General features: G+C 32.4%; 2 protein-coding genes across 2 annotated transcripts in view; one reads left to right on the top strand and one right to left on the bottom strand.

Annotated features, from left to right (window-relative positions):
- Positions 1-7,612, top strand: part of LOC126742497 (aminoacylase-1-like) — a 20,610-nt gene extending 12,998 nt beyond the window's left edge. Inside the window, exon 7 of the mRNA XM_050449140.1 lies at positions 7,276-7,612. Within this exon, the coding sequence (XP_050305097.1) occupies positions 7,276-7,483 (208 nt within the window). The 3' untranslated portion in view covers positions 7,484-7,612. The remainder of the gene's footprint in view (positions 1-7,275) is intronic.
- LOC126742494 (phosphatidylinositol 4,5-bisphosphate 3-kinase catalytic subunit delta isoform) overlaps positions 7,603-13,672 on the bottom strand; it is a 26,511-nt gene continuing 20,441 nt past the window's right edge. Inside the window, exons 14-17 of the mRNA XM_050449135.1 lie at positions 13,444-13,595; positions 13,192-13,389; positions 13,018-13,137; positions 7,603-7,893 (exon numbers count right to left, since the gene is read on the bottom strand). Coding sequence (XP_050305092.1) covers positions 7,765-7,893; positions 13,018-13,137; positions 13,192-13,389; positions 13,444-13,595 — 599 coding nt within the window. The 3' untranslated portion in view covers positions 7,603-7,764. The remainder of the gene's footprint in view (positions 7,894-13,017; positions 13,138-13,191; positions 13,390-13,443; positions 13,596-13,672) is intronic.

Consider the following 13,672-nt stretch of genomic DNA (forward strand, 5'->3'; position numbering starts at 1 on the left):
CGGTAGCGTTAATGACGCAAGAGTGCTTCGTAACAGTAATTTATTTCGAAGAAAGGAAAATGGTTGGAGACCCCATCCTAATTCGGTGATTCTGGGAGACTCAGCTTATCCGCTAAAACAATGGTTGATTCCACCAACATATGAAAATCCACTAAATCAAACCCAACAGGATTTCAACAGAGCTCACAAATGAACAAGAAGAGTAATAGAAAATGCGTTTGGGATTTTAAAAGAAAAATTTCCTTGTTTGAACTACCTACGCGTAAGTCCTGTTTTTGCTGCAAATGTTTTCAAATGCTGCGCCACTTTATGCAACATTTCAAAAGGTGATGGGGACGCGGATGATTTCATGGTAGACGATGGTGAAGAGTTATCAGACAATGAAAAAAATTATGAACATCTCGATGACAATCCCCCTGTTGGAGCGCAAGCTAGATAGGCGAACTGATTAATTATTTTAACAGAAACAACAGACTCTAGTAGTAAAATATGTATATAGGGTGCTCTAAAATTTATTAAAAACGTGTTTCATTTCTATACTAAAGTTCAAAAATATACATATCTACAAAATAAAGACGAAAATATTTATTTCATTTATTAACAACTTTTATTAACGAAGGATTTAAACTATATCTAAGCTATAGGTACTAGATAAATTATTATAAAGATAAATAGGTCTTGCCGTTTTCTGATTGGAAGTTGTTTTGGAACTGCGAGGTAAATTCAGAAAACGATAACCCGAGGTCCTTTTCTAATTTTAATATTTCCAGCTTGGTTTTATAGTTTTGTAATTTTATATGTTCAATTTGTAGTTTCAGCTTTTCATTTTTATCGTCACTTTCACCCGTGCTTTCGACAACTTTTCTCTTTCCTACAATTGAAAAGTGGAAATTAGAAATGGATAGATGGATGGATTGGCAATGGATTTGTTATAAAATTTTGCATTTTGCTGTACTTTTTATTTCAAAAGACACATAAAACCCATATACTAGTCTATACGAGTTGATAATAACGAATGATATACTGGCTTTCCTTGAAGTAGATGGTCCACATTCATGTCCGCTTGAGTGGATAGTTTCATTTGGTACAGGCGTTTCTGTTAAGTATGGGCTACCTCGAACGACTCAGAGACTCCAAGTCCACAAATAATTGGAGATTTCTTTCCAACAATATCCAAAATCATCTTATCTATTTTCGTTAACATGCCTTTCCCACCAGTCCCTGTTTTTTTCGCGTTGTCTATTTTAAGCTAAAATGCGAAATAGTATATTATGTCATTGTGTATATTTTATCTATAATGGGTTTAGTACCTAATGTCAAAATTATTTGTAAATAAATTATGTTAATCAATTACTGTATTATGTTGCTCAATAACGAAAGACTCACCATTGCAGATTTCTTCAAATTCTGCCAGACAGTATCTCTTACGTAGGTCCAATCCTTCTCTACTGAAACTAAGCATATACTTTGGGCTACTTGGGCTATTTCCTTCCATTTCTCGACTTTGTCTTGCTTTTTAAGTCTATCTGAGAAAGCACCAAATAGAATTTCCTAGTTTTCTTTAATTTTTGTCAAAAACTGCATTTTTCTTTCGAAAATAATTTGTTTAGACGACATTTTTACTAACCGAAATCAGCCTTCTCACCGTATCGCTTATACGAACGAACAAACTAGCAAACAACCCATAACTTTTAATCCTAAACAGCTTAAACTCGTTTTAACAAGTCTGTTATACATATGTACGCGTAGTCCTACAATTGTAAAAAAATTACAATTGTAGTTGTTTCTGATGTGTTACTGAATTCATCACGACTTGTAGGTACGGTAAATTAATTGTAACTTGTAAACTTGTAACAATTGTAGTGTTTGTGTTATAGGGCCCTGGTCTTCCATATTCGTCTGATCAGTATGTTAATTCCATCGAGAAAGTTCAGAATAAGTTTCTTAGGTATTGTGGTTATGAAATGCATGCTGCAAACAGAGAAAAAGTAATTTGGGACAGATTAAATCTAATAACACTTTAAAACAGACGAATTCAGTTTGATTCTGTATCCATTTATAAATTATTAAATAACTTTATTCATCGTCCTAAATTTATAAGTAAAATAAAATTCAATATTTGACAATATACACGATCTTTTGAACTTTTACATATAAATTTTCATGCTATAAATTATGCCTGCAATAATCCATTAATAAGATTTTTAAATATATACTGTGATATAGGTCCTTTTAACTTATAAGGTTAAGTCAATTTAAAACTGATTTATAGTAAACTTTAGAATTGAAAAAAAAATCTTACTATAATGTTATAATGGGATGTCTATTTAATAAATAAAGGAAACAAAGCAATAATAATATCTTTATTTAGCAAAAAAGCTACATTCAATAAAAACATAAATTAAAAACAAAGTAAAAGTAAAAGTTGGCCATAACTCTATCAGGACACTCCGGTTAGTCCATGGATGATCTCGGTGATCCAGAAACAGCATCCCGGTTCCAGAAATATCCTGTCAGAGGTAGACCATAAATTAAAACTAGACTTAACCTAAACATTATTTCCTTGTCCCACTTATTAAAAGCACAGTTAATTGTTGTTGCCTTGCCTTATAATAATAAAAATAATGTCGACTCAGGTTGATCGAGTCGGTTGCAACCAGCCGATGACATATTTGGAGCTTGGTCCCCCCGTGTAACACTTAAAAACGCTTCGGTAGTCCAAGAAGCTGGAACCAGTATCCCGGTTGATCCAGAAATACCCAGTCAATAGATAAACTCACAACCAAGGTGATGATTGGAGCGGAAACAATTGCACACTATAATAAAACTTAATAAACTACATACTTAGATTACATAACAAACACAATATTACTTATTCATGATAAATTCTCTCAAGAGCCCTCTTGAATTGATTCAAAGTAATACAATTTTTGATGTTAGTAGGCAAGTTGTTAAATAGAATTAGACCTTTGTGTAGAACTGAATTATGCATTTGGGTTGTATTACATCTGTCAACCAGTATGAAGTATATACGATTTGTCGTATTATAGCTATGTATATCTCCAAAAAATAGACGTTATACATAATTCTTTGATCTACAGACAACATATCTAGGACACCGAACATAGAGACAATAGGCGTGTAACGATTACAATTTAGAATCAGTCTCATAGCTCTATTTTGAATTCTTTCCAGTTGGTCAATTCTATACTGTGGCAAGTTAAACAATAATGTTGAACAGAACTGTAAATGAGGAAGAGCAATTGCGTTGTAATGTTTTAATGGGGTGTGCATTGACAAATTTTTTCCAATTCTTGTAATAAATCCAACTTTTTTTGAAAATTTTCTCATCAAATAATCTGCATGAGCATGGAAATTCAGATTGGCATCGAAAATTGTTCCCAAATATTTAATTTCTTTGTCATATAAAATACTTTCCCCATTCACAGAAATCTGTACATTGCCTATGTCTATAGAACTAGATCTCGTGCCAAATATACAAAACTTGGATTTACTTGCATTTAAACTTTTAGTTTATTACTATAAAGCCAGGTGAATAAGTTATTGAGTTCAACGTTCATGACCTGTTGCAGTTGACGAATATCTTTACCCACCACATATAACATTGTATCGTCCGCAAACAACACCACATTACACTCCCGCACTATCTCCACCATATCATTGATATACAATAAAAAAAGCAAGGGGCCCATGACCGTATCCAAATAAAATATTTAAGCACCATTGTCAAAACATTTATTCACAAAGTTAACAAAGAATAGTCTAAAACTAAAGAAATTCGAAATTATTATTTGTTTTTGAGTTAAAACAGATGAGAAATATTTGGCATAGGTGGTTCGTAATGTTCTAGTTGGAATCTAGTGTTTGCGTGTTAAACTGCATTTGTTTAGGAACTATTAACTGTACCTTGACTCGCAGTTTGGTTTTTGGGGTATTATTATAGGTTCATTCATTCACTGGTCAACAGTTTTTCATTGCCTTAAAATAATGATTAACCCGTTAGCGCCCAGCGATCTATTTATAGATCACAACATCAAACAGGTGTTCAAAATGCGTCTGGTGAATTTTAAGCCGCGCCTACCACCAATATCGTTACTTTGATTGTAAATCGGTCCTATTTAATGCCTTACTTCATTGTACGACCGAAATTGTTTATTTTATTGGACCTTCGTTGGAGACATTTTTTTTATCAAGTGCATCGACTATTATATTTTGAGATAGCTTTAAAAATTGTTAAGGTAAGTTAAATTATGTATTATATTTCTATTAGGAGGGGTTCAATAAATGTAGCTAAATGGTTATTGTTGCATGTTTCTATTTTGTTTTACTTTTTATAATACCGATTTTTATGGTGATCTATAAATAGATCGCTGGGATAAACAGAGATTTTTTTAAATTTAATTTCTAAAAAATACTTATAACTTATATTAGATATAAAAAAATGTTTTTCTGTAAGATTTTTTTTTAATTTCAGATATAAAAATGAGCAAACCTAATATATTTAAAAATGTAGAAGATGCAGTGCAGTACCTGTACTCAGAGCAAATAGATGCGGACATACTAGCGTTGCCACCCGATGTTGATGAGCTAACCGATGAGGAAGTATTTAACAAGGAAGAAACTGGAATCCCTATCTTAGAAGATATTGCTGGTTATGTAGAAATACAGACAAATGAAGATGACGAAAGCGAGGAAGAAGATAACTTACCATTGGCACGTCTACTCCCTGAGAAAAAAAAAGCAAAAATTGAAAAACCACAAAAACTTGAAACTAAATGGATCAAAACTGACCCTAAATATAATCTTCAAACAGCCGAACAGGATTTTTTACAAGCTGAGAATGATATGAAAGCTACATTGAAAGACTCCTCTGCAGTAAACATATTTGAACACTTTTTCGATGATGAAATTTACAGCATGATAAGGGAACAAACTACTAACTATGCAGTTACCCAAAAGAATCGACATGGATTTACAATATCAAAAGATGATATAAGGATTTTTATTGGTTTTTTTGATATTTAGTGGCTATCATACTTTACCCTCTGAAAGAGATTACTGGTCCGATGAAGACGATTTGGGCCAATCAATCGTAAAAAATGCTATGAGTAGAAATGCCTACTTGGAAATAAAATCATGTATTCATTTTGTCGACAATACTAAAGCTAAAGACAACACAAATGATAAATATTTGAAAATACGACCATTATTTGAAAAAGTTAATAATAATTTTAAAAAATTCGGAATTTTTCAAGGAAATCTGTCAATTGATGAAATGATTGTTAGGTATTATGGTCAGCACTCGTTAAAACAATTCATTAGAGCCAAGCCAATCCGTTTTGGCTATAAACTATGGGCAATGTGTGGCGAAGACGGATATTGCTTTTCTTTTTCACTTTATGCTGGAAAAGAAGAAAATCAACAAAAAGAGCCTTTGGGTACCAGGGTAGTTGTAGAAATGCTATCAATTGTGGAAAATCCGAAAAGCTACTCCGTCTACTTCGATAATTTTTTTAGTAGTCATAGGCTATTTCACAAGCTAAAAGAATTTAAATTTAGAGCTACTGGCACGATAAGGGAAAATCGGACTGCCCAGTGCCCATTACAATCAACCAAGGAACTGGAAAAAATGCCTCGTGGATCATATGATTTTAAATTCGACATCAAAAATGAAATACTAATTGTTAAATGGAATGACAATAAGTGTGTTTCAATGGCGACTAATTTTGATCACGTAGAGCCAGTAGCCTTAGTTCCACGCTGGAATAGGAAGGAAAAAGCTCGCATGCCAGTTTCCCAACCTAGACTGATATACAACTACAATAAATACATGGGAGGAGTGGATCATCATGACTGGCTTTTGGGGAAGCATAGCATTGCCATCCGAGGCAAAAAGTGGTACTGGTGGTTATTCACAAGGATGATAGATATGGCAGTAATAAATTCGTTGCAGCTTTACCGAAGAATCAATGGGAAGAAATCAATAAATTTAAAAGATTTTAGGCGCGAGATTGCAGTAACCTACCTCAAGCTTGGTCATGGACGAAGTATTATGAAAGGTAGACCCCTGAGCTTACCATCAACCTCCAAATCACGCGTACATGATGAAGTTAGACTTGATGAAAAGGGGCATTTTTTGGAAAAGAGAACCAATCAAAGAAGATGCTAATACACTTCTTGTAAAAGTCACCCACTTACTTACTGCAAAAAATGTAACATTACGCTTTGCACCACTTGTTTTGTAAAATATCACCGCAAAAATTAGATATTGTACAATTTTACAGTAATAAAAAACATTTTTTTTATAAAAAAAAAATCAATTATTTGCCCAGCGATGTATTTATGCATGATTATGCATGATTGATGCATCTTTTCTTGAAAAAACTAAAAAACAAAAAAAAATTCTTTAATTTTTTTTTGCCTAGAAATTATCCAAAATATCATGGCCAGACTATTTTTTCAACGATTTTCAAAAAAAAAATAATTTGGGCGTTAATGGGTTAAGGGATAAACCAGAATAGAAATTCAGAATTAAAATGATCCTTCTTTTGGCATTAATTTAAAATATGTATATGATACGGCTTCTTTGCTTTTACCATAAGTTTGAAAATTATCGTGATCATTATTTCAAGAATCAGTATTTGGACTCAAGCATTTTTATATTAAGTATTTATTTCTCTATTAAAAAAATCCAAGGCGTTTTAAAATATAGTGGTTATACGCCCATCGAATTAAAGCTTAATATTTTAAATATGTTGTCTGTGCTTATGTGTTTTTATTTAAGATTAAGCAAATATGTTACCGTTCTATATCTGTGATAGAACACAATATTTTTAAAATGTTCATAGTTATCAAACTAGAAATCGAAATTATTTTATTTTAATAGATAGGTGCTCTAGGAATAGGTGGAGTAATTGGTTTGTAGCATTGTTTAATGTAAGGAACTTTAAACCTTGAAGCATTTTCTTATTTGATTTTATAACGTAACTTTCTTTATTAAGGATAATATATTTTCTAATTTGAGTAGTAGGGAAAGTTAAATACCAAAAAGGATGGTTTAGTTGGGAATTCCGTATTATAACCTATCCTTAACTTACCTGCTATAAAACAAAATTAAAAGAAATTGTGCATAGTTAACACCCTGTATCTCGAAAACAAGAGTTGAAACATTTTTAGACGTCCCAAATATAGAATGTCATAGTGATCATAATAACAGTAATTCTTTTGATCGTATTTAAAAAATTTTTTTTCTAGAAATCTAAAACTTCGCCCCATCGTCTGCCCGGGAGGCACCGACTTACGATTTATCAGGGGTGTAGGTGTGAGGGCTCTGGGATTCAGTCCAATGAACCACACGAAGCTAAGACTCCACAGGGAAAACGAGTATCTAAACAAAGGCATTTTCTTAAAAGGGATCCATATCTACTGCCACATTTTGTCCGAAATCGGCAACGTTCCTTAAATCTGTGATCTTACTTAAATTAACTCGAATCTATCTGCAATTTTATGCATTTTACTTATTCCGCTTATTTTATTATATTATTTTTTTTTGTGACTAATAAATAAAACAAGATGTGCAAATCAATTAAAACATTTTATTTATTAACTTACGCTATTTAATTTTATGCTTACAATTTAATTCGCTTAACTAATTATAATATTGGCACATTTTTATTGATTTCGAGTTACTTATATGGTACAGACTTATGCTATATTTACAAGGAGAAAGGAGAGATGGCGTTACTACGCTTTGTTGTTCTTCGAAATGTTGTGAGAGGCCCAGTTTACGGAGGTGGACCAGGAATTTCTCAGAGCCTCGTTGAACTTTGCTCTGAAGTGTTCGAGGGCTTCCTCGTCAGTCTTATTTAGCACCTTAAATTAAAGAATATTTTAGGTGAAGTTTTTTTCACACAGTTAATTAACATGACTAAGTAGGGTAATTGTTTTTTGGTATTAATCTTTAATCAGGTTCTTGCACAAAAAATTAAAAGACCTTTGGTCATAATCCTAGTCGATAAGTAAACGGAAAACCGTTTTTTAATATATTTTTTTATAAATAAGTTGTACTGGTTTAATGTTAGAATTCTTAAACATTTCGCCAAACGGAGAGTCATGTGACTTGTTAATTAACCACGAATTTTGCGAAATTTTCACGGCTTACACAGTTTGGCATAAAGATAATAGAGAAATGAAGGCTTATAGATTGTTTAAAATTAGGTTAAGTTAAGGAGCACGAGTTTTACGAAGCTCAAAGGAAGATGTAAGAAATGCTAAAAAGTAGGGAACTCGAAATCGTGGAATATACACAAAGACTACAAATGAAAGAACTCCAATGGAAAACCTACTTACGAACAACTATACATGGATATACCCGAAGACGAAAGCAGAAACGAGATTGAAGAAGAAGATGAAGCTAAATTACCGAAAGAATGACGATGGAATAGACGAAAAAGATTAAAAATATAAATGCATTCGTACCGATCGATAAGATACCAAGAGTTATTGAAACCAATCGAATACATAGGCATACAAAGTACACAAAGGCAACATAAAACACATGATGTAAGAGAAAAAGCCATCAAAGCTATCCAAATTCCAGGTGCACTTTGGGGCATTATCTCGAATAACAGCAAAATGTGCAAAAGGCCAAAGATTAAAATATACAAAACCTGTGTAGGACCACCGTACGTGTACGCAATACAAACAAGAGCTGACAACAAAAAACAACTTACAGACAGAAATGAAAATATTCAGGGTACAGACTAAGAAACAGAAAAAGAAACAAAGAAATAAGACACGAGTGTGAAGTGGAAGACATCATCAGATCACAAACGTAGAAGGGACTGGAAGAGTCACGTAGACAGGATAACAGAAGGAAGACTAGCAAAAATCGCTTGAAATGGAAGACTCTTGTCCATGGTCGACCCCGAAAGACCTCCAAAGAGATGAATGGAGTCATAGACCTCAACATCTCAAGAGAATTAAGTTGGAAAATTCAAGCCTAAGGCATACAATATGAGAAAGAAGAAGAGAGTTAAGTTAAAGGATTATTTTCGGCTGTTTATAACTTACAAAGAAATGATATATGTATATATTTTTTTAATTTGGTGTAAAATCTAAAAATTTATTATTATGCAGGGCCTTCTATTTAAATTAAGTTAGAAGCCGAACGGCTCGAACTAACTTTTGACGTCACGCCTATCATGTCGTCCACCTCGCATGGAAATCAAATTAATTTAAAGAGCGATTTAGATGGTTTCTACGTACAACTTAAAAAGGCTGAATCACTGACCCGGTGTAGGCCTTAAACAAAAGTGTGGTAAGAAACACCGAAATATTTTAAATTCACTATTCATCTTTTCCTGAAGAGGTTAACGAAATCCGTCTCGGATGGTAAATAAAGCATTTTGATGAAGTGAAAAAAGTGTAAGTAAAGTCTAAACCTTCATTCTTTAAATCTTTAATTAATTTTTAGTCAAATATTTCCAATTTTCAACCTGACAAAACTTGAAAACTCACTGTACCACTGCCTTTAATGTTACAATTATGATAGTGCCACTAATACTGACTTGTCATTGTCGATGAAGTACGTACCTTTCGCTTTAATTTTTACGTGGCGGGGATTTTTTACTGAAAAAATGTATATGACTTTTTGAGAAAATATTTTTAAAAAATCTCTATTAGCACTGCTCCATATATGTGTATAAAACGTGATTATAAAATAACCAGTTAATGTTTTATTGGGTTTCATTTGTTTGACAATCTGGCAAAGCTGCAGTAATCGACAGTTCACAGATCACTTATTTTAAACGGATTTACCAATGTTCAAAGTTGACTTAAGGCTCTTATATTATTATAATTTGATTTCTTTTGAAGTCTGTTTTCTTTATGGGTAATTTTTACAAAATAAAATTACCAAAATAATCCCTAACCTCAAAGACCTATTTTCGGCTAATATTAGATAAGTTATGACCATTGAATGTATTGGAACTTTTACATTCCTTATGCACTTTTTAGAAGTAAATATTTAGTAACTTTAAACCAACTATTTTTTGAAAAACCTTTTGGTGAAACGTCTATTAAAATTAAATATTAAATTACTAGTGCTAGCCTGTCTACTCAACCTCCAAGTGTAATGATCCTTTCAGAACATAAATTACAATAAATACGTAAAATTTTACATACTAAAGTAATTTTTTCTTAACATCTAGCTTGTTGAATCAAACACAAAATCTAATATCAGGAAATCCTGGATTAGATTTCTATTTGTTAGTGATTGAAGATCTGACAAAACAGGACAAAAACTCCCGGCTAGTAGATTGTCGGCTGGCATTAAAACAACTAGCTAACAATACAGAATAGAATGTAACCGATCCTCTCAGATTACACTACACAAAATTTTAAATAACAAAATTGATTATTCAGAAATATTATATTGTTTGCCTTTCTTATAAGCAGAATCCAAACAGAACTGTACGTTTTATCTTCCTGGTGCTAGTACCATGAAAAATTCTCCGCTATACAGAATGTGTGATGCTTGCGACAATCAGGGGCCGTATTTTTGAAACCATGCGAGAATCTTCGAATGCGAACAAAGTCGAGCGGCAAAATTCACACGCGAATTAAAAAGTGCATTTTTGAGCAGCATTCGAAATTTCATTTGCATACGAACATGAAATGCAGTGGCAACGTAGCTAAGTCGAGTGCTATTGGAGGCCATTTCAAACGGGATGAAGACGATAAAGATTTTTTAAACTAACCTGAAATTTAAGTTTAAAAACATGAGGGGATTTTGAGGTTTTTTTCATGGCGATTCTTGGGTTTTTTCGAATTGACTTTTTTTAAGTTGGATTTTTTTTAAGTTGGACGACGTTTCTTTGCACAAGATTGTTTAATCTTGCCACTTGATTATAGTTGTTTTTTTTTTCAATAAATAACAAAAAAACACTTAAACTCACACAAATTAAAAAAAAAAACAAAGCTAGTTTAAAATTAAAACAAGACAAGTAGCAGAATCAAATTGAAAATCGCACACGAACTTTGAAATTCGAATGGTATATACCCATTCGAGACACCGCATGCGAAAAAGTTGGCATACGATGCGGTCGAAAATATGAATATCGGTTTTTCGTGCGAAATCCTCTAATTTCGTATGCGAATCAAATTCGAATGGTTTCGAAAATACGTCCCCAGGACCTTATTATTTTTATATCTCGCTAAATGTTTTCAACAAATATTTCAAATAAAACATTTTTTTTGTTTTCTTGTTTCGTGAGGTATAATTTACGTTTGTTAAAACTTTTGAAATCCTTCAAAGAATTTATCAAAATCAAATCCTTCAAAAACTGTTATTGGGCTTTAGCCTGGATAGATTGAATTTAAATAAAAACAAGATTTTGTAGCATCAAAGTGTTGATGAAATTATTCATCATTTTTTTCGCATAAAAAGTATTATTTTTGAGAATATGATTGATATATACAGTAGTGGCCAAAAGTAGATAGACAAAGTATTATTTTCAAATATTTGTTTAAAGATTTACCTACAGGTCCCCTAGATTTTAAATTATTGTTATTTGTAAGGCGGTCTATAAAAAAATACCAATAAATTTCTGTTAAATATCTTGCTTAAAGCAATAATATAAATATAGCTGGTCAAAAGTAGATAGACAAAGACAATTTTGGAATTATTTTTTTGTCTAGAAATTTATAAAATAAAATTAGTATAGTATTGCTTCTCTTTAACTCAAGGTGCCAGTAAAAAAACCATTGCTTTCAAAAAAGTATCGCTTAGCCCGATTGGAATTTGCCCGTCAGCATATACACTGGACAAAGCATGAATGGAAGCGTGTTTGCTGGAGCGACGAATCGAAGTTTAATTTGTTTAATTCCGATGGAATTCAATATGTTAGACGTCCTTCTGGCCAGCGTTTGAATCCCAAGTACATAAAACCCACGGTTAAGCATGGAGGTGGATCAGCGATGGTTTGGGGTTGCTTCTCAGGTTATGGAATGGGTCCGTTACATCGCATAGAGGGCATAATGGACAGGTTTATGTACAGGGATATTCTCAGAGATGTTATGTTGCCCATCTGTCGCAGACAATTTACCATTGAGATTCCAATTCCAGCAAGATAATGACCTGAAGCATTCCTCCAAAATTATGAAGCAATTTTTCGAAGAAGAAAAAATACCAGTTTTAAAATGGCCATCCCAGTCACCCGATCTTAATCCCATCGAAAATTTATGGGAAATTGTAGATCGTGATATTAGGGATACAAACTATTCAAATAAAGGTAAATTATTGGTTTTAAACTCATAGACAATCTTTGAATCAATGCCACGTAGATGTCAGGCTGTAATAGACAATAATGGGTATTTTACAAAATACTAATATTGTAGATGGTTTAGTTTGTAATTAAAAAAAAAATAATTCGAAAAAAAAAGTATTGGTTATTTTTTAAATTTGTCTATCTACTTTTGTCCAGCGTATATTACATTATTTCTTATTATTTACCATATTAGGTGATTGTTTCTAAAGAATGTTTTATTATTTTTATACATGTTTATGTTGCCCATAATATACTTAAATATCTTTATTATAGAATTTTTATTTCCTTTGATTTTTTTTTAAAAACCCATTTGTCTATCTACTTTTGGCCATTACTATATATATAATATGTATAAGGTAAAAGTAACGGTACTTCCCTGTAACTTCCTAGGACGACACGACGTTTCAGAAAAAAAGTGACTCAAAAATTCAGTGGTGACCTTGTTCTTGACCCCAAGGTCAGTTCAAAGTCACCTTTTTTTTAATGAAAAGCTCTATTTCTTATACCGAAATTACATAGAACCAAAAATTTTACATTCATAGGTCATTTCAGGAATTGAATGTCATCACTGAACCACATTTTCCTAAAATGTTTTCTTGGAAAATGCGATCATAGGAAATTACAGAACCCTCTTGTTCCTTTTTCCTGTATATATAGTAATACTTACCAAAGTTTCTCTTAAATATTGGAGATCCTTCTCGGAGCTTAGTTCTGGTAAACCAGTAGAGATCATCATGGCAAAAAGTGACAAGATCAAATTGCCATGTTTCCTCAAAATCATAAAGGCCTACAAAAAGAACTGCTTTAAATAATAACTAACGATTGCGTCAAATACTTCTACCTTTTCACAACATTCTTGAAATATCATAAACTCTAAAGCTTTATTCGACTGGTCCTTATCACGGCCCGGTCTACCTTTCTGGCCTTTATTGATCACGTAGACAAAGTCATGAGTCAATACAAACGGCACCCTCTCCCTTTTAATGCCGAATTTCTCCTTAAAATGGCCCAGGATATGACCGAAATCGATATGAAATAGCTGGGAAAAAATACATTTTTAAAAAAAATTTATATATAAATATATATTTATTACCTGGCCAGTTCTTTTTATCATAATATTATCGGAATGTCTATCAGCTATACCCAAAACGTATGTGGCAACGCAATAGCCCGCACAAGATAATGTGAATTCTTTGATGGCTTTTGATAAAGCTTTTTCTGTTCTGTTGTATTCTTTAAGCCAGGCTAAAAAATGTATTATTAACAAATTGATTACAAAACACTAACCCCTGTAGGTGTTGTGTGCAAATATAAAAAATAAT

This window comes from Anthonomus grandis, chromosome 11 (genome assembly GCF_022605725.1).
Source record: "Anthonomus grandis grandis chromosome 11, icAntGran1.3, whole genome shotgun sequence".
NCBI classification, from domain to species: Eukaryota; Metazoa; Arthropoda; class Insecta; order Coleoptera; family Curculionidae; genus Anthonomus; species Anthonomus grandis.